General features: G+C 45.9%; 1 protein-coding gene across 1 annotated transcript in view; it reads right to left on the bottom strand.

Moving 5' to 3' along the window:
- Window positions 1-948: 948 nt before the first annotated feature.
- The window catches only part of LOC119377184 (protein O-mannosyl-transferase TMTC1), a 53,167-nt gene continuing 32,416 nt past the window's right edge, over window positions 949-21,699 (bottom strand). Inside the window, 11 exon segments of the mRNA XM_049411549.1 lie at window positions 949-1,132; window positions 1,548-1,625; window positions 2,405-2,527; window positions 3,856-3,993; window positions 6,611-6,711; window positions 6,714-6,751; window positions 7,791-7,926; window positions 8,511-8,719; window positions 11,262-11,405; window positions 12,319-12,432; window positions 12,765-12,932. Of these exon segments, the coding sequence (XP_049267506.1) occupies window positions 1,004-1,132; window positions 1,548-1,625; window positions 2,405-2,527; window positions 3,856-3,993; window positions 6,611-6,711; window positions 6,714-6,751; window positions 7,791-7,926; window positions 8,511-8,719; window positions 11,262-11,405; window positions 12,319-12,432; window positions 12,765-12,932 (1,378 nt within the window). The 3' untranslated portion in view covers window positions 949-1,003.

The following is a 21,699-nucleotide window of genomic DNA, read 5'->3' as shown; positions in this document are numbered from 1 at the left end:
GTTCGCTTCAGTCGCAAGCGTCCGTAGGTAGGTGACACATGACATCCAGTTAAGCAGCAACCACATCTGAGCAAATCTGGCGCACTTTGAGAAAGTCACGTTGCAATGTCGCACGCAGTAACATGAGAATCGGAAATCTAGGCACGTTTTTGCATAGTCTTCTGCCACTGTTCGAAGAAGTGGTATTTTGCTCTACAGTAATCTACAGAGGTTGTTATAATGAGGAGGTCACACAAGTGGGTTGACAAACATGGCACAATCAGTGAGCAATAGATTCGTATGTTAGTCTTTTTTCTTTCATTTTGACATAGTCTAAGGCCTACATGACTAGGGAATCGCAGTCAACATTCACTTTTGTCCACATTCGGTTTAAAAGCCCACAGCATTCACTTAAAACTTCCATTAATTCGGGACTCCGTGTAGAGTAACTTTTCGAGAGTAACATTTTCCTTGCCGAACAGAAACAAAAACAGCAAGTCCAGAAAAAACTTCAGAAGTCCTGCAATAAAGAAGTATTCTTAACTTCTAAAGATGGCACAGCAATTCGGCGCGACACCATCAGAGATCACACCACGAATTTTTCAGAAGCAAAGGTACCACATTGGGTTTCGCCAAATTGAAGCAGACAGAGTTACACGATTCCTGTGAAACACATTTAGATAGCTCTCAGCGTTTCCACCAAGAACAGCAAGGTTCACGGTACATTTGGAGGTGACGTTATCAGCACTTCGGAATGGGACGGGATGCTCCGATGCACAGTTTATGTAACACATACACCAAGAACATTTGAACTTCTAATGATAAGTCCACAAGAGTCATTCTACGTTGCGACTGAATTAACCGGAATGTCCACACTCACGCTGGCAACGTCTGCGAAACGTAGAACGCGGTACACTGTGAATCCAGTCCAAAAGGTGCCGCGGCAAGACGAATCTCTCTACGCAAGAAATGCGGCACCATAAATGCATTTCGACGAAGCGTCAGCAGTAAGCGCAGTCCAGCGTTAGACGCAGTCGTGGAAAGGCCTAGTCATTCGCCGCCTCAACTTGGCCATGTTGTCTAGGATGAGCTTGTTCTTTGGGTCGAGTGACAAGGCCGTTTGGTAGTGCCGAAATGCAGTTGGGTAGTCACTCTGCAAAAAGAAAACAGGTATGCATGTCCCGATGCTATGGTACCAAAACCTATTGCCATTTTCACTATAAACTGTCACGCAAGACGGACAGAGAGAGCAGGGGAATGCATAAAAATATGAAGAAAGCAAAAAAATGTGTAGAAACGACACGTTATTCTGCTAGCTTCGGCAAGTAACTTCTCCTGAGGCCACCTTTACCGCTGTCCGGGGCCCAGTGCACTTTGCCTGCGTACGATTACGAGACCATAGCACCTGCAGCAGATGCAGCTACAGCAAGCCGATCAATACGAGCGCTTGCTTTCCAGAATATGCATTGTCTTGTTAAATCACTTTTACATGTTTTATAGAATCGCTAAATACACGCAGGCTTTTTAAAAATGCAATGTTGTCGAATACACGCAATATGAACACTAACCTCTAAGTGCCTGATCACGGCAAGGTTCAGATGAGCATGAGCAAGGTCAGGATCCAGGCGAATGGCGACTTCATAACTCTGAAAGGTTGGACATAATTGAATTTATAAAGTTCCTCTCTTTTTTATAGATGTTGTCATGTGGAAATCAAATATTTGCAGTGGTAACAAGAGGATTTATAACACCTGCTTTAACATCAATACCTACCCTCCCGCCTGGGAAGAATATTCGTACGGAAGTGGGATTTATTCGATATCTATTCGCGATTTTTTCGGACCCACCGCACAGAACGTTCTTCGACTTCCTTTACATCATTTATTATACAACACTATAGAGCTAACTGATAATAAAAAATGATACTAATTGTGCCATGCAGAAAGCCATAAATCCTGAAATGGTTGTATTATTGTAAATTTTATTACGTTAAAACAATGATCATAAGACTGCTGAAATATATATTTAGTGCAACATTACATGTTATTGTTTATTGAGGAAGTTTACATTCCTCGAACTTTAGGTTTGTCCGCACCGTGATAGCAGAACATTATTTAATTTTATGTCGAACACAGTAAAGCATCATGATATATCTGACACTAGATCATGTTTTTCCATTATTTTCCTTTATTGGTTTCTCGTGTATTTACTCCTAGCTTCTTGATGCAAAGCTGTATCAAAGTGAGTGCAACGTTATGAGCTATCGCAGAGTATACGCAAGCTAACTGAGATAAATCAGATGCTTATGTGAAAACATGAGTTTTACTTTGGCTTTCGGAGAATCTGTCATTCTTGCAAGCTGCTTTCGCATATGCAAACCTGCCTTAATTAATTGAATAAGGAATATCACATTCATTGTGCAGACCTGTGCCGACGAGGTGATGTCGCCTAAGTCCTTGAGTATGTCACCATGATCGCTGTGTATTCTTGCACAAAGCACGTCATCAACACCGCACAGTTTCAGAGCTTTCAGTATGTAGTCCAGTGCCTGCAATATTATAAAGCATGAAATGCCCTCTTATCACTCACGTTTCGCATTTCGAACACAATACGAGGACACTCCGCAGTTCATCCTTTTATTTAAGCGAGACAGTTTAGGAACTATCCGTGTATACATGAAAAAAGTACTTTTTAATAGACTGGCTCAGCCACGCCACCATAACAACTGCAGCGTACGTACGTTACGAACAGTTGAAATTGGAACAAGTTAGGGCTAACTAAAACGCTTCCTTTTCTTTTTCCTTTCATTGGCAGGCGTAACGTTAACACGTTTCTTCCTTGCATATCAATTAGGGAGGCTTACAACATGTCCGAGAGCCACATGATTGGCGGCGCAAGGTATCATATGCCAAAATTGTTTTGCCTCGTGGTTTTTTGTTCGCGTCTCATTTGTGCATGACTGTACACGTGTAGGTCATGAAACACGCAATGCATGATGTTGAGCAGCAAGAAAATTTTTTAGGCGTAACGTAATTTGTACATTTGTAACATAGAGCAAATCCGAATTATAAGCGTTGGTAATTATAGCAATAACTGGAAGGAGGAAACGTGAAACAGCAAGGTGATGTGTGCATTGTACAGTTGAGGTATATTAACGTGTAAAATTTAATTCCACATGCACGTAGCGTATTTTATATACCTTTCTCATGGGGTAACTGAAATTCTTATGTAAAGACTAATTCGTATTTTAAGCCTGTATTGTGTTCTGTGCAACAGTACAGAAGTGGTAGCCTAGGAGCAGATACCATGAAAATAACGGAACAATACTCCATCAGCAACCGCAGATGCTTCGGAAGCACATCTGATAAATACAATGCCATCCAGTGAATCACAGCTCCATCAAAAATTGCTGTGGGAATATTGCGACTCAATGTCCCAGTGTCAGCTATTTTACAGGTAAGTTAATTATTTTCAAAATTAAATGCTACAAGTAGTACTTGGCGTCTACCGTAAATGTACCATAGACGTTCTCCATTTTGCTCACATTTTGTACTTAGACGTTCCCATGGATCATCTTCATATGCCCCGTGAAAATTATCTGCGTGAACGTCTGAGTGGAAAACATCAGCTTTTAAAATTCTAGTAAAGAGTCATGATATCTCAGTGGTACAATGGGTAACATGGGTACAGGCATTGCTGGATTACCTAACTAAGGAGAACCAGCAAGAGCCGGTTGCACACAGCTGCAAGCATTGCTATATTAGGAACGAATAATGGCGAAGCACATGTATGCTATACGAGGACGCCCGGGTTCTGGCATCCTGTTACAGACGAGCAAACAATTCATAAAGCAGTGTGACATATGGTAACAGCTACCTCGACGGTGCGGTTGATGTGGTTGTACAATAGCGCAGCAGTGTGCAGGGCTCCTCTGTCGGTGCTGTTGTGTTCAATGACATCCAGAAGGAGGTCCTCAGCCGCTCGAAAACTTCGAAGCCGAATAAGAAGCTGAGCCTGAGAATGAACAATAAACATTATGACGCTTCCTGCTTTCTTTAGGCCTTTTTGTCTAGGCCTGAAAGGTTGTGAAGGAAAAAATTGTAGCGCAAAGCAACACACGGACAGACAGAGAGGACGGGACTGGCGCTATTTTTTTTTGTCGCCAGTCCCGTCCTCTCTGTCTGTCCGTGTGTTGCTTTGCGCTACAATTTTTTCCTTCAGAAGTCATGAACCAACTAGCCCAACAAAACGTATTACTGAAAGGTTGGTTTGCCTTCCTGTAATCATGGAAGTTAGAAGAGTAGACACAAACGCCCTCACTCATTTGAGAAAGCCCTTTTTATATGTGTAAGAGCTGCACGGTTTAAACGGTTACGGTAGCCCTACCACCTCTACAGAAACGCACATGCAGCGTGTCCCAATATATACGTCGAAAGAAAGTTTGCGCAAACCTCGACAACTTTGTGTGCGAGAATGATGTCTCACGTTTCTAAACTTATTCCCCTATCAGAAAATTTCTGCCACATAATAGTGATTTTGCTAATCTCTTCTGCTTAGCTGTCCCATGCAAAAATGTAAGTTCGTCGAATAGCAAGTAAAAATGCCTACCACCCTGATAGACTTACGTGACATTGCACAACTTCTAACAAGCAAAGCGATATATAATACATATAACAATGAACTCTCACTTGAGTGAACTTCAAGGGACTCTGAGAAATAGTTTATTTATCTGAAAGTTCTCTTAACTGAATATTCACTAGAATACGAAACAGCATGGGGCACAACAGATGTAAAATCAAAAGTGTGAAATGCAGTTCATTTTGAAAAGAATTCTGAAATTTTCGTTTGGACTAGCGTCCTTAAAGCGCGAAAAGAGATAAAGCTGTCGAGATAGTACGTTTCTGTGCACTGCATCTGGCAAAGCTTGCTGCTGTGGAACGAAGTCCTGCAACTTTCTGATATATCCTACAGCCTCGGCTTGAGATACAGGATTTGAACCTGCCTCGGCCATTACAACTTCTTCGTCGCATTCTTCCTTTTTCGGTTCCGGACGAACACTGGAAACAATTTCCAAATCTGATAGTTCTGCGGAGATACTGAATCGCACGTGGCTCGTTTTCGTCTGCCGCACGGCCGCTTTGCCTCGGCGGCGCTGCATGCACAAGCCATGCTGCACCGCCGCCGTGGGTGGGCAATGTGCGAGCGGCTCGCATCGGCTACGCCCGTGCTGCAGAGCGCAAAGTCCGCAGACAAAGTTCGTTCAAAAAAATATTCACTATTCGGAAAGTCGTTCAACAGAAGAATTTTACATATAGTGCATAGAAAACCCACCGGGGATTTTGTAAAAGTTCGTTATTCTGAAATATTCGTTAAACCGACGTTCGTACAAGTGAGAGCTCACTCTATTTGACTTCATGTGCCAGTAGAACTCTCGAGGACAGGCTCGTCTACAAATTATGCTCCTTCAGTGGAACCCCCCATAGGTATTTTGCGGCTTTCCTACATTAAGGTGAAAGCCTTAAGTGCTTCATCAACGCGAAAATTGACAGTCGGCGTCCCGCGGCGTTGGGGGCAACACGAGTGATGCAAGAAGTCACGATCTTGTGATGACGTCACGACATGGCATTATCATGACGTCACAGGTCACCACAATTTGTGACGTCATTGTGACGATATCATGACGTCACGTAACGTGACGTCACACGATGACGTGATCGCATGACATCGTAGATTGGTCAAAGGTGAGCCGATAACTGAGGCAGTGCAGAACCAGGTGAGGTGCCTCCGATCCTGAAGGAGGAGGAGGAGGAAAGGAAAGAAACGGAAGGACATGTGCAAAACCAAGTGAGGTGCAGAAAGCTTTCGGAAAGGGACGGGGCAGGATCGGGGCAGGATGAATGCATTGAATGAGAAGAAAAAAAAGATGGCTTTCGCCTAGGAGCCGCCTTAGTGAGAACGCATAAGGGACCTATGAGTTTTTCACGTGGAAGAGAACTATAAATCCTATATCTTCCAAAAGTGAACTTATTAGTTTTCTGTCAAATATCAAGCCGAATGGTAAATTGTAAGAACAAAGGCGGAAGTGTTGTTTAACTAACATAGTAATGATAATTGGTTAGAAATGGTATTTTACTTGAAATACGTGGCGCAAGGTTGCAACTGAGAAGAAACAAGAAGAGACAGTAAGAACGCCAACTTGCAACTGCCAGTAGCATTTTCCGTCACAATTCACCTAAACGGCATGTCAATTTTGTGCGTTTTTACATTGAAAAGACTTCCAAGGAAGTATTTTTGCATTCGGAAACTGATTTAGCAAGATTGGCTAAATTAAAACTCTTGCACTTTACTTCCTGAATAACGGTTCTCCTCTGCGAAAAGAAGTAGCTGGCGCTGCCTAAAAAGAAAGCAAAAAAAAACGGGAAAGGCAGGGATATTCACCTGTTAAGAATAGCCGATATGCTAGTCTACACTGGAGAAATAGATAGGGGATTTTGAAAGTTGGATGAGTAACGAAGGAGCGTGAGAAAGGAAGAGAGGGGCAACACTGCCTGAAGCCTCCAACGTCTACATAGAAGGTGTTAAAATTTTTTACTTGCACAAATAAAACCTCTGTTCGCGGTGCAACACTCACATGGTGAACCTTGTTGTCGCGGTTCTCGGGGAAAAGCCGATCGATTCTTCAAATAGCTGCCTTGCTTCGTCCCCGACCAGCATTGACGTAGAAAAGGGCGAGTTGTCCATCACCTGAGGATCTGGCTCAACAGCAAGGGCCCTTGCCGTTAAAGCAGAAAAAAAATTATTATCAACGTCAGTGAATGTGTGAACGGTCGGCCAGGATACCTAATGTGTGTTGTTTGTATGTGCTGCTTACCAGCAACATATCTGTAATGAGCTGCTTTTGATAAATGCACAAGCTGCTTCGACTAGCATCAGCTCCACGTCTGCTATACGCTGCCATTTATTTATAGGGTAGAAAAGCAACACTGGCAAGGGGCCTTGCAAGAAGAAATATAGGAAGTGAAGGGGGAACGAAATGGATATGTTAACGGCATAGATAAATTTTCCCTGTGACGATTACGACGTCATAGAACGGTAGAAATACCTCAGCAACTCGTTCGGTAACATGGCCGGCGCGGATATGAGAGTGACGTCATGCAGTGTTGTCCACCTAAGTACGACTGAAACACTCTTGAGAACGTTAATGCCCAAGCCCTGCTGTACCGGCAAACTCACCGCTATTCGAATGAGTAAACTGCAGGAGCCAACATCAACACGCAGATTTCACATTGAAAGCAACCATGAAAGATGAAAGTAAACTGCAAGGGAGCATTAGTCAGGCAGGCAGCCTTGGAAAGCGAACTCTGTGTATAGCTGTTCCATTCACTTTTCTTCCTCTCCCGTTATGGGCTCATCGAGTGGCTTTTGATAACCACCGAGTGTGTGCCGAGAATGGGTGGTTGGCCATAGTTTTGAATTGACGCTCCCTTGTTCGGCCTTGTCATAGCTTAGCCTATGACAGGCACGCTTGTGAACGCAATTATCTGAGGCATTCCACATATGTATTCTCACGATGTTCTGATACGTGGTTCACGTGGTTCCGTTGCGGCGTTTTGGCGTAGTTATAATATACGTGGTGTTAAGGAACGCGCCTAGCAATTAATTGTGAATTTCGCACTTAGGCATATCCCAAATTTTCTGGTGATCTCTCAAGTCACTCTGGTAGAAAACGATCAGAAAAAGAATAAAGTTAATTATTTGACCGAATTCTGCGCCTTGGTGTGGGTGGTTATAAGCATGATCTTGTAGCTTACCTCTTGTAGAGGCTCTCGGCTTGCATGTTGAGGTTCATGCTGCGAAGGCTTCTAGCTGCGTTAAGGAGTGCCACAGTGTGGTTTTGCTGAAGGTGTAAAGCTTGTTGGTACTGTGCCACGGCCTCTTCACTGCGGCCTGCGCAGAAAAGACAGTGAAGTTACCTGAACAAGTGCAAGAAAAATGCAGCTTGGGCCCCAAGGAATCTGAGTCAAGTTGGCTACCTTACATCTGCGCCATTATTCCTCTCATAAGAGAACCCGTCTGTAACTTTAAAGTTTCGTTGTTTCTTTTTTCAAATTTTGTTACGTTCGCACCTTGAGCGATGCCTGAGGGCGTGCAGACTCCGAAACAGAGCTTTCCCCTGTACTTCGATGCGCACCGTTCTTTCCTCAATATAATTAGTGCGTGAATATTTACTCCAATGTAGAGGACAAATTAAAGTGCGCGCTTTTTCTTGCATAGCTCTCTCATTCATTTCTACTGTTATTACTACTTCGACTTTCTGGCAGAACTGTGCCTAATTCTTCTCTTTTTGTTGAGAAATGCTTTACTTTACAAGGTTGAAACGTGACGCCGTCACAGAATGACTGCTCGGAGGAATACTCGGCATAACACCTTAAATTCACAGACCAACTTCAGAGCTAGACATAATAACGCCAATTACATAAGCCTTAGACATATTTAAGATTCATAGATGATCGTTGCGAAGCCGACCTCACCGTGTGACTGAAGGAATGTCCCGTAGTTGTTCCGGGCGTCCGCATTTCGGTCGTCGCTGCTTAACGCCATCCGGTGCAGCCTCTCGGCCTCGGTAAGGTCTCCCTTTTCGGCGGCGAGTGCAGCAAGTGAGTACGCCTCGCAGAAATCGGGCTCCAGCTCCACCGCGCGCTCGAGCAGGGTCTTAGCCACCTCTTTTTGTCCTCGTTTGCTGTAGAAGAAATCCACGGTTTTGTTTCTTTCTGTGCTTACAAATTCTATACTAATTGCCCGATAGATTTACTTTGAATGCAGACAATCAGTCAGTCTTAGTCAAGATTAATATAGCGGTAATATCAAGCCAAAGGAATGTGACACAGAACCCACGGTTGAAGGTTACGGCACAGAACAAAATGCCAACAAAGTACCACAAAGCCCCTTCCTGTCAATTCATTTCGACTCATGCTCGACAATCTGTTCGTCGCATGCTTAAGCTACGTTCAAACTGGTACCAGAGTTTACGATAAGCTTACGGAATTCGCGGCAATTGGCTAGAATACATACGATGCCCTTACATTCTTATTAGAGGGATAGCTTTGCTTCTCCCGGCACAAACTCAGAAAACGGTATTGTGCATGTGTTTGGTTCTGAGCAAACGTCAACTTTTCTCCTCTTTCTCCTCACACTTGCGTCGTCACAGCAACAGACATGCTGCCGGTTTTTCTCCTCTCCTGCGTACGCCTCTCCTTCGTCGGCTAGAGCCGCGAGTCAGCGGGCGCGCGCGCCTCGGGAGCTGAACATCTGTCACGTGACTCGTGCCGACAACACGTACGGAATGTAGCACGTGCCGCTGCTTGCCGCGCGAGGGCGCCGACGCACGGAAACCACCACGGCATGCTTTCCCAGTAGTTTGCTGCAATCGCCCGACAAGCTGGATATAGGGAAACCATAGAGTTTCATACAGTACCTAGATAGAAAACTGGCACTACGATCATTCAGTCAACATGGGAATGATGGGGAGTACAGTCTTCGGATTCGATAGCGTTAGCTAGCGAACAGTCTACAGATCTTTTTCTACAGTTTCAGTTTCGTTCTTCGCACTGCGTGGGTAGGGGGTGCGTTACAAAGCACTCAAGCAGTGCATTTTTGTTCAAAGAAGCTGAAGACCACTAGGTCTCTTGGTTTGCTGAGACGTTGCAGCTTTACAAGCTGTATTTGACAGTTTTAGCAAAGCGTCGTCCACTCACCTCAGCGCATAGATGCAGCGTCCCATGCCAGAGCAGGAAATTAGGTAGAGTTCACGTTCTTTGATAAGCGTTACTTGTCAAAGCTCTTTCAAATGGAGTGCAAAACGACGGCGAAGCTAAGTAGACGCACAGTCACGCTCCTCTGACTCGACTTCACAACAAAACTAGAGATGCATTGGGGCAGGCCACTTGGACAGACGCACCTGTTATCGCAGCAGACGATGCATTCCGTGTTTCTCACTCAATACAGTACTATTATATTCATAAATAGATAATGCGTAATTTCGAGGGAAAAAATTCGGCAGGTCCCACGCACTGTGGGAATCGATGTAATGCGAAGCAGCCAGCAAAGAGCTGCATACATCGCCTTGTTTGTCTTTGAGCCAAATGAAATCATTCATGTCATGGCACCTAGTTCACAATATATCGCATGTTTCCCATGCACGCATGGATGCTCAGTATGGTACATACCATGCTAATGAAACGTATATTCTGGTATATACAATGCATGCCTCTGGCATGCTTTCCGCATCGGCTGATAGCACGTGGTATGGGTACCCTGCCAAAGCCAGGCACTCTGTTTGCTTCAGAAAGCTTGAGTCAACGGAGTGCTGGCATGACTAATCATGAACCAACTCGCCCAAGCAGCAGTTTTAGCAAATTTCCTGAAACTTGGTAGCCCCTGTCTCCTCAGAAAACAATGTACTTTCTTTTCACCGATTAGAAACTACGTGGGCCCTAGTAGACGCCGTGAAAATCTATGACGTCACGGCAAATGCTGCGGGGACTTGAATGTGGCGTCGCCATTCTCATTTACTTTTTACGTGTTTTCTCGCTTACCGAGCGTCTTCTCGCAGAAAGCGTGGTGTTTTTGGTATTGCGAAATAGTAATTTACTAATACAAAAAATTATTTTTTCTCTTTATTGTCCCTTTAGGACCTAAAGATATGGCGCTTTTATTGTGCATAGAAAACAGAGGCTGACTAGCGGAAAAACTAGCTTACTTAGCACACATGGCCTACGATTGAAGCAACCGTATTCACAGTTCCAGGAGCTTTCGCATTTACAGTCTAGCAAGACAAATTCGAGGCCCGCTGTGATATCATTGGCTAAGTCCACTGTAGCTGTGTTTCGTTCGGAACGCTGGCAAGCTTGCTGCTGTAAAGTAGTTATAAAAATAGAAAACCTGCGTCTAGACGGGTAATTGTTCTTGTGAGCTGAGGTGTAAAATACGCCATACTCACAGTTGAATTAGAGGGTTTCCGATTACTGATGTAACATGTAATTTCCGTTCAGCATAAAATTAAACTTCTGTTAGGATTTAAAGATACCTGTATTATTGCAAATGCTCGCCAAATTGTTAGATGTTCGCAGTAACCTTGGATATAGTGACAAAATTTTGTTCTGGTAGTGCTGTGCTTACGACGCAGTGTGATTCCTCTGGACTTAGCGTACTCAAAGGTGGTTCCGTGTGACAACTTGGCTAAGATAATTCTACATTTTGTCAAGTGGAAGAGTGGCACGAACCTGTAGATATTAGCGAGGTTGAAGTGAGCCCCTGGGTGGCTCGGATTGACATGCAAGGCGTACCGGAAGTGTTGTTCCGATTCTTCTGCTGACGTCAGAACAGTGCCCAAGTTATTGTGCGCGCTGGCGTGCTCTGGCCACAACCTGCGAAAAGGAGACATGTTACCCTATGTCCACTCTAATCATGTGTGAATAATATTTCTTTTTAACACGAAAGTGTTTTATGCGGGGGTCCCCCACGGCTCCACTGATGTATTTCAGTCACGGATATGACTTTGTAAAGTATAAAGTTCGCGCTCATCCTGTGTAGGTTCCTTCCGTGCGTCCTTTCTGCTTGAGCAGCGCGTTGCAAGTTTCCAGCTGCTTGTCGTTCTTCGCGTGACATTACAATTTGTTGCTTTAGCATTCATTCCTTCGCCGTTGGGGTGAAAGAATGCCCAACAAACACTCAACTACGTCTGTGGAGACACGTTTCACTTTCGTGTTATGCCGATTCCTATGACAGAGGGATCAGCTATGTTTTGTTTATATCAGTTAACATTTACATATTAACAGTTCATAAATAGTTAACGTTGTTGTGAGCGCGCGAGAATGCCCTGATAAGAGTAATGTAACACGGTCCCTTACGCATTCACCTCAGACGACTCAAAGCGAAATCCATCTTTTTCGTCTGTTCTACACCCTCGGCCGCTCCCCCAAATGCTTTCTGCACATACTGTGGTTTTGCAGTGCGTCTAGCAGCGGCCTACCTTTGACAAAGGGACCATGCCATGTGATTACGTCATCAAGTGACATCATGTTATGTGATATCGTATTTAGGTCATGATGACATCACAAGTTTTGGAGATCTGTGACGTCGTGGTGTGGTCATAAGGTGGTGTCATAAAATCATTATGATTTTTTGCGTCACTCGTGTTGACGCCGCCGCCGCCACCGACTGTCACTTTTCACGTTTGATGAAGCATCTTAGGCTTCATTACGAGCAAGCAACGCTTTAGGCTAATTATTCCTACTTGTAAGGAGCGGCGTGCAAAATACATATTAGCAAGGCACTTACTCGATAGCTAGCCTGTAGTGTTTAATGGCCAGGTCAGTGTTACCGATGTCCTTCTGCAGATTGGCGTAGTTGTAGTGCATCTTTGCGTTTCCTGGAAGGTCCCTAATGCCCGATCTGGAATAAACATAGTACGTTGCTCATCTATGTACAGTCATCACCGAGTAGAAGCGCGGCATCTAACCTTTATGCATGACAACTGATACGCGTCATTGCTCCAAAAATCCGGTTCATGTTGCTACGATTTTACGGGTACAGGTGATGACGGCTGCTCGGGCACCGAACAGTTTCTCAGATACCGTGATCTGTAGAGTTCTTTGGTAAGTATATTACTAAACCCTAACTGACACGTTCCATTGCGTGAATACCGTACATAGATCTACACGTGAGCACAGAAAGGAACGCCAATCCTTGTTCGACAGGCGAAACAGGATACAAATTAAACTCACTCGAATAGGGCTTCTCTGGACGCCCAGGCAGCGTTCCGATTCCAGGTGCGTGCAGCAAAGAGCAGCACTAGAATGAAGCAGAGGCTCGTAGTGCACCACCGAAGCGCTGGAGAGCACCGCGTGTGCAGGCGGTGCAATCCTTCGGCTACAAGCAGAGTCACACCGATGCTGCAATAATGAGTATTCGAGTAGAGGGAAATCAGGAGCTTCTAACAGGCAAAGGAAAAACAAGCGAGCTGGAAATTATCACAGCAGGTTTATGAAAAAAACATTTATTTCATCAGTAATGTAAACCTAAGAAAATGAAAAACCAGTTATGCCCGCTGAAAGCAAGCTGCCTGCTTATTAAAACTAGCACACGCCGCAGACAGGCTGTGGAGAATTTCGCGTTCCTATGCTCGAGTAAGCGGGTTCGACTTCAGCATTTTATGGGGCTAAGTAAAAGAACACCCATTTACTTAAACTTAGGTTCATATCAAAGTCTCCTGACGGTCAAAATTTATGCGGAAACCAGCTCTAAGGTGTATCTAATAATAATATCGTGCTTAAGGCTGTACTTTTATCTGACTTTATTGACGCACGGTAATTTGGTGTGGAGTTGAAAGTATTGAAAGGCACAGGCGCTCGTAGACTAACTTTGAACGCTGCACAACCGGCCGCTCGCCAGAGGAGAGGGCCGGCGGAAAAAGACAACACTGATATGCGCGCTTGCGGTCTCCCTAGCAAGCAAGCCTCACTTCCTAGCGCATCTAGAATGGCGTTGTTGGGTGCCGAAAGGGAACCGCTTCATAGCGCTATGTCGAGGTGTCTGGGCGCATTGGGCTTGTAACACGCTGCGTGCTCGCGCACTATGCGCCGTAATCAGACAAGTGGTGCCGAAACGCTAAGAGGCGCCGAACACAAAAGATAAAGGCGTCCAAACACATGATCGCGCACGCACACGCGCTTATGATCTAACGCGCGCGCACGCGCGCACGCGCGCACGCAGCGCGCCATTAGAGAGTTTTAGTTTAGCGCGCGCAAACCTGTACGTACGCAACGGCCTGCGCGCTGCGTACGTTAGAGTTGAGGCTGTCTCCTACATTTTTAGTTTACCGTACGCAACAACCGAAACGTGGACTGCGTCTAGGCGTCAACACGTTCGTCTCGGCGTGTTTTTCTGCGCCATCCAGTGGCTAATAAATAACTACAATAGCCGATCATAGTTGACACAAGTCAAGGCACGAGACAAGGCAAGATTTTACGATGGCGCAAATTTTGTTGAGGTGATCTGTGGTGAACGGTGACGGTTGGTACGACTTGTACGAGGCGAGCAGCAGCGAGGGAGGAAAAATGCCTGCCAGCATCCTTTCGAATCAGCGCCTTTTGGCCACTCTTTCATGGGAAGAGATAGACGATTTGATGCTCACAAACCGAGAGCGGTGGCTTTTGAGGGGCGACTGCAGTCTTGACGACATCGAATATCTCCTGCATCTTTGCAGCGATCACTGTCCACTGCACTGGGTCCGCGAACGGATTCAAGCTACTCACGTAGGCAAGGAACTCCAAATCGAGGGCAATTCCGAAATGGACGCGGGATTTATTCGCTGCCATGACCGCCGTGCCGCTTGTGCTGCTGTCGGACGCAGCCATTTTGCTTGTCTCGACCTGTCGAGATCTCGCGAGAGAAGCGCCCGTAAGGTACGCAACGACCGTAGCGGGCGCAACGTAAGCGCCGAGATCTAGCGTGCGCATCTCTTGCGCGCGCAAACGCACGCATCTCTCTTAGGTTCAGCGCATGCGCAGTCTTGCTCTCTCTCACCCGTTGCGTGCGCAAGGCCGTTGCGCGCGCTAAACTAAAACTCTCTATTGACACCATCTGCCCAGCCGACCTTGTCACAGCGCTAAAAAAATCTGAAAAAAAATCACGCCATATCCACGGAATGAATGATGATAAGCGGGCGAAGCTCGAGAGGGGAGATCATCGGTAAACCGTAACTCTCCCGTGAAAGTTAGCCCATTACATCATTAGAAAGACGTAAGACTGTGCGTATATTATACAAAATCAACTTTTATTTTGTTCTTGTTCGTTTGTTGTTTCGTTTCTTCGTTTGTTCTTTTCATTTCGTCGTTGTCATGGCGGCTGGATTGCGAGGTCCCTTCATTATGACGGCTTTGTAATCCGTGAAATGAAGCGAAAGAGGTTCTTGTACTGGCTGCAGTGGGAAGTTTGCAAACACTAAGTCTATGCACGTCTCTCGGATCGTGGTAGGTTGCATATGGATACATTTGAGTGCGTATTTGGAAAGCATGTGCTGCACGATCCAGTTGGCAATGAGGTCCACGTTGAAGTCCCCAACCAGCACAAACGGACGATTCTTGTACTTGTTGTCGTAGTCACGTAACGCAGTGTCTATAAACGACTTGACGTCCCCGATAGACAGGTTGGTTGCGAGGTACCCGGTCATGACGGCGACTAGCAGACGGCGACTGAATCGGTGGACCGGTGTTTTGACGCGTGGTGGCGATTCCGGGCTCGATTGTTGGCTCCGCGATGGAGTGCCAAGCATACGCCGCAACTCCACCAGGGTAACGACGTCGGATCGACGAGGACACGGAGCACGACAAACAAACACGCTTTGTCCATCAGAGAAAGAACTGCAACGTCTTCTTCGTCCCTGCGCTGGGCCAAGAACACTCGCGCTGCTTCGTTGCCATCACCACTGGCACATACGCGTGGCATAGGCGGTCACGTACGAGCTAGGAGGGACAAACCCATGGCTTTAGGAGCTTCGCCCCTAAAAAATGCCCCCACCTCCCCGAGGGAATCGTGAGGAAATGCGAATGCATTTCTTGCGCCGAGAGTACACGGCGTAGTAATTTTAATGGCATAAATTATGACGAGACGAGGATTTGTACCGTAACCATTTATTTACACATTCATCAGCACCTGTTTGCGTTGTCATTGTACCTGACGGCCATAATCTCAGCCTTGCGGTCGCTAAAGTGTACAGTCAAAGGGTCTCTGAGAAGCGAGGACTGCCGTTGCTGTCGCAGTTCTTCGCTCAAGGGCAGGTATCGCTTGAGGAACGCGTCCACACCGCCCGCTCGGCGAGTGGCAACGGCGCGCGCGCACGCAGCAGCGTCGTACCGCCGAGCTCCCGCGATGCGAGCGCCCTCACAAGCCAGAGCGCGCTCCTCCTCTCCACTCACTCTCCGCTACTCCGACCGCACCACCTGCTCCGGTTGCTAGGGCGAGGATAAGCGCGAGCGCCCGCAGCTGTTGCTATGGGAGAAGGAGTGAGAACGGAGAGATAACACCTGCCGGCGTGCGGACACCGACAGACGCCTGACATGCCCCGACTAAGAAATGCATTCGCATTTAAAATTGGTTGTAGCACTGCGGAGGCTACGCGGCTGCTTAACCAATAGGAAGGACGGCAATCTTGCATGATATACTTATTCGCGCGGCGTCGTCTGTTCGGCATCCCGATAGGCACAGTGCAGTGGACTTCTACAGCGTGATTGCAGCGCCAGAACGCACAGACTCGACGGGCTCGTACAAAATGGAACGCGATGCGCGCGTCTCCCTCCCTGCATGAGGAGCAGACTGTGGCCGGCCAAGAAAGGAACGCGTGCGCGCGTCCGTTTTCTGCGTGCCCCTAGCGGCCAATATCAGCAAATTTGGAACGGGTCACTTCAAGCAACGCAGCTCTCCTTGGTCGAGTGCACATACGCGTCGGGCAAGTGAACCGTGCACACGGTAGCAAACAACGCTCTTCACGTCCGGCAGCACTGTGTGGGCAGCAGCAGTACCGTAAAAAAAGAAAAAAAAGGGGACCTGACAGCACCCATTGAAGCTGGCTCCTTCCACTTCGAATTTATAAATTCGTGGTGCACTGTGTCGCCTGTACGTTCCAAACCGAAGCTTGTGTTGCGCTATCTTTGTGTCCAGCTTACTCTTCGACGGCAATGTATTCATGTATATTTTGCAAGGTTTGCCGAGATTCATACTAAAACTCTCGGGCACAAGGCTTTGCGGGCGTGGCTGAACAAACAGGTTATCTTGTCTTGTCTTGTCTTGTCGCCTAGATCTTGGCTCATACCCACAAGGGGGATTGGCCACACTGTACTTTATAATGTAAATGGTTTACACAACGCTTGCTAAAAAGTAACAAAAAGAGAGAAATTAGATAAGAACTATAATAACATTAAATCTTTAGCGTTCCCTCTTGACTGCTTCTTTCTTCACTGCCGAGTATTGGAGCTTCATCTATGTGCTTAGCAGCACAACACTTCACTTGTTGCAGGCAACAATCGACGATCACGCGTTCATGTCCTGGCAGCAATAAATTGTGGCGACGGGCAATGACAAGTCACTTCGTTAAAAGATCGCATTGCCGTATCAGAAACGGTTGATTGCAGACAGGCTCCCGATTGAGAGAATCAAGTTTCGAAAAACGGCACATACAAACATAGGCGTGCGCAGGGTTCCCCATCAGGGTGGGGGGGGGGCGAAGGTTCATCGCAATGCCCCCCCACCCTACTATGTCAATGTATGGGGTAGATTTTGCGCCCCCCCCCCCGTCTTAGGTGACTAGAAGTGTCAATGTACGGGACAGATATTGCGCCCCTCACTTAGGTGATTAGGCCTGCCCCCCTGTGCGCACGCATATGCATACAAATACGCGTGCGACCGGCGAACCTTCGAGGGCGTCATTTTTTTACGCTCGCAGGCACCGTTTTTTTTTACAGCGCCGAAATCTGTGAGTTATAAAAGATTCGTTTAAAGATGTAAGTTCAACTTTGTCGATACTAAATCTGTGCAAAAAATTAAAAACTAACAGTTCTTTATGCATTCGCGTAACACGACTCGAAGGCGAAAGCCATGTTTTTTTCTCAGTCGATAAATGTTGTTCATGGCCTGTTCATGGCCCTTCTATTCGAGGTTCCCCTGACGTTGTTACTAGTCATATATGACTTTAAGCTCAGGGGAACGGTTGCCCAGATGTTGTTTTTCGTCATATGTGACTATAGGCTCAGGGCACTTTTTCCCTTGAGTGTAACGGCCTTGTGGTCCGTAAAGTAAAAATTATGGCTCTTGCTGCAAAGGTTGCTGCTTGAAGTTTGAGAATGCGATGTCAACGCACCCGTTTCGCTTCGACTTCGCGAGCCCGCCGCTCGCGAAGTCGAAGCGAAACCCGCCGCTCGCTGGGGAGCGGCGGGTCTCTGGGGAGCGGCCTGTCTCCACGACGCGACGCCGGGGAACAGGCGTAGTGGGTACCTTGCATGAATGACGATGATTTATGGCGTCGTGGGTACCTTGCATGATTTATGGCGCGAATTATACTAGAGCACGCGCCCCAGTTCAGCGAGCGCTCTATCACACGTCCATATGTCAGGTGTCAGGCAAACATTCCTTTCTGCACACCATGCGCGAGCTCTCCGCTCGTGCGAAAACTTCGTTCTCTTCTTTCTTCCATATATCTAGTGCACTGTTTTCTCAGGCAAAATTCGTTTCGGCACACCATGCGCGAGCTCTCCTCTCGTACCAGCACTTCGTTCTCTTCTTTCTGGCACGCGGGGCACTGGTCACGCCGGGGGGACAGGCTTCGTTCATAAGCTGCTTCGAGAGAGAGAGAGAGAGGTTTATTTATAGAGGCAGAGAGGTCGGCCTGAGCGATAATATGCTCTAGCCTGCTACTCTACCCCGAGGGTGGGGAAAGGGGAGAAAAAATCACAGCATATCCACGGAGTGAATGATGATGAGTGGGCGAAGCTGCGGAGGTTCATCGGTAAACCGTGAATCTTCCGTGAATTCTGCCCAGTACATCATCACACCGACGTGAGATCGGGTGCGTTTATACTAAAGGTTCGATGAGTTTGACGACTTGCAGCTCACTTTAATTTTACATGTACGCTGTGAATTTTCATTGTTTAGAAAACCATTGCTTTAGAAAACATCTGGCGTCATTCGTTAAGCAGCTGGCGTCTTTTCGTTTTGCTTTAGAAACATCTGGCTTCTTTCGTTTTGCTTTTAGAAAACATCTGGCATCTTTCGTTGGTTCATTTCATCAATCGACGGCGTTTTGAACAAAATTTTTATTGTTTAATCACGCACAGGAGAATCTCACCAGGCACTACCTTGGACGTAAACAATGTCTGCTAATGGGAATGAGAGACAGAAGAAGTCGGCTTTTAGCTAACACTTACACTTCCTCTTCTACTAACGTTTCCTACTGGAACATGCCAATGGCTGCTAATGGGGAATAAGAGTCAGAAGAATTTCGGCTTTTAGTTAAAGCGCACGCAGCGAATTTTTTATTGTTCAACAACGCACAGGAAAAATCTCCCACCGGCACCACCTTGGAGGTCAAGATCTGGTACTAGCGTTACGACTGGTTACGCACTACTACGAGGGACGGACGGGTGCCGCCTTAAGGAACTTTGCCCCTAAAAAGAATGATGGATGACGATGGTAAGTAAGAGAGGTGAGTATGTACAGTCCCGTCTAGGTCGTGCAGTGCTATAGCCGCGCATCCAGTCCAGTGGCTTGTAGGAAAGCTGCAACCGAATCTAAAAAGAAACGCGCCGTTGCTTCGACCGTCCCTTCGGCGCGTTTCCAATAGAAGTCTCGCTCATTGCCTCACTCATAGCATACATCCATATCGAAAAATAGTTTTTCCGACGCTCGCCTGGCTGTCACACCGCGTTCCCCGCTCGCCCTGTGAAAATTACCGGCCAGGCTAGAGGGAAGACACGACGCGTAGCGTTTCTCTTCGTGTTTCACGACGCTTTCAGTGAGTGCATATCGAGTATCAGTGTTTACTATCCGCTTCTTGATGCCATCTTTGCGCGGGATTCACCATATACGGTGTCCACGTATGTGTGAGAACTTCAGCTACTGCAAGAGTTAAATCATGATCATGGGCGTTAGTCGTCGGTACGGAGATGTGCCACTAGACGTCAGCGTGAGTGCGTCCACATCAAGCGGTGCTCTATCCGCGAAACAACAGTAGATATTGTACAAGCTCTGACATACCAATGCACTATAAAGAATCAACTACTTCTGTCATGACACGTTTCACTTTCGTGTAATACGGATTCCTATAAGAGAGATCAGCCATCTTTTTCACTTGAGAGCTCTCCGGCATATTTAAAACGCTAGTGTGGCCTGTAGGCTTAAGATATAAAAGTGTAAATGATAATTTCAAATCGTCAGTATGACATACCAATAAGAGTACATTGGGTATGAAGGGTTAATGTAGATGTATGTGTATTATTGAATGATTTTAAAATACTAGAAGACTCGTCGGCGCATGTTTTCGGTTAGAGTTCGACACATTCAATATCTAAAAGAAACACACCAGGATTATTTTTACAATTTTGCATTACTGCGAGTTATCAAAGACATTACTGCGCTGAAGAGGTAATTGGGCGACCTAATAAAAGCGTCATTAGAAAGAACGAAAAAAAGAGAAAAAACCTAACGAGAAATAAACATTCGCATTAAATTTCTCTCGCTAAAGCATAAGATACACATACTACAGACTATTTGGACAACTGCTTCCATGGTAACGCATGATGTAATCGCGAACATTACTATCATCCTACCTACGCTATAAAGTCAACTTAACAAAGCTTAAACAAGCAATCGTGTTTTTATACGATATTCTTTGTTCTGCTGAACACCAGTCAACAGAATACAAAAAGACCACTTCACTCCCACGCGATGAATTGATGAGAAAATGTTTGCGACTACATTTTTTAAGTATGTTTGTAGAGATACACGAACTAAGCAACCAACGAAGCGCAAAATGAAGTACTAAGTAAACAAAAAATGAAAAATTTGATAACGACTTGAAGCGAATTATTGCAGAAGACTCGTTGTTGCCAATGTAAAGTAAGAAATACCAAATCGATAAGTGAACTAGCAAAATAGTCGTGCATTGTGTCAGGTTGCCAAACTGATGCGAAACGCAGTAATTGTTTCAGAGTAAACAAGAAGAACGAAGCCGCCTAGCATCAGGACAGAGCAGGGGGGTGGCTTTAAGCGGTCACAAACTACGTGGTGTAAAATAAGACTGAAACAATATCAGTGAAGAAACATACAAAAAATATCATAAATTCTAAACAGAAAATTAGGCGCGTTCACCCGCAAGCCGCGTCCGTCTTTGTTTAAGACAATAAAACAATCACCTGCGCGATGGATAAAATGCTGCAGAAAATATCCCATAAGAAAGAAATCATGCGGTGGGCAATTGCCGCAAGCGAATAATTCTGCTGCCGAGAGTACACAATGCATTCAGAGGAAATGGCTCAGAAGCGGTTCACGAAAAAAAAAAAAAACGAGTGAACGCAATGGCACCGAATGACCATTGCGGCAATTTGCTGCAGCAGATTCAATTAGGTGAGGACTCGCCACATGTGGAAACTTTTAGGGCGAAGCTCCTTAAGGCGGCACCCGTTCGTCCCTCGTCGTGCTCGTAGTAGTGAGTAACAAGTCTTACCCTTTGACCTCCAAGGTGGTGCCGGTGGGAGATTTCTCCTGTGCGTTGTTGAACAATAAAAAATTCGCAGCGTGCGCGTTAACTAAAAGCCGAATTCTTCTGTCTCTGTAGAAGTGTAAGTGTTAGCTAAAAGCCGACTTCTTCTGTCTCTCATTCCCATTAGCAGCCATTGTTTACCTCCAAGGTAGTGCCTGGTGAGATTTCTCCTGTGCGTGATTAAACAATAAAAATTTTGTTCAAAACGCCGTTGATTGATGAATAAACCAACGAAAGACGCCATGTTTTGTAAAAACAAAACGAAAGAACGCCAGATGTTTCTAAAGCAAAACGAAAAAGACGCCAGCTGCTTAACGAAAGACGCAAGGTGTTTTCTAAAGCAATGGTTTTCTAAACAATGAAAATTCACAGCGTACATGTAAAATTAAAGTGAGCTGCAAGTCGTCATA

The sequence above is a fragment of the Rhipicephalus sanguineus genome, unplaced genomic scaffold (genome assembly GCF_013339695.2).
Source record: "Rhipicephalus sanguineus isolate Rsan-2018 unplaced genomic scaffold, BIME_Rsan_1.4 Seq384, whole genome shotgun sequence".
NCBI classification, from domain to species: domain Eukaryota; kingdom Metazoa; phylum Arthropoda; class Arachnida; order Ixodida; family Ixodidae; genus Rhipicephalus; species Rhipicephalus sanguineus.
This window is presented reverse-complemented; position numbering and strand designations above follow the sequence as displayed.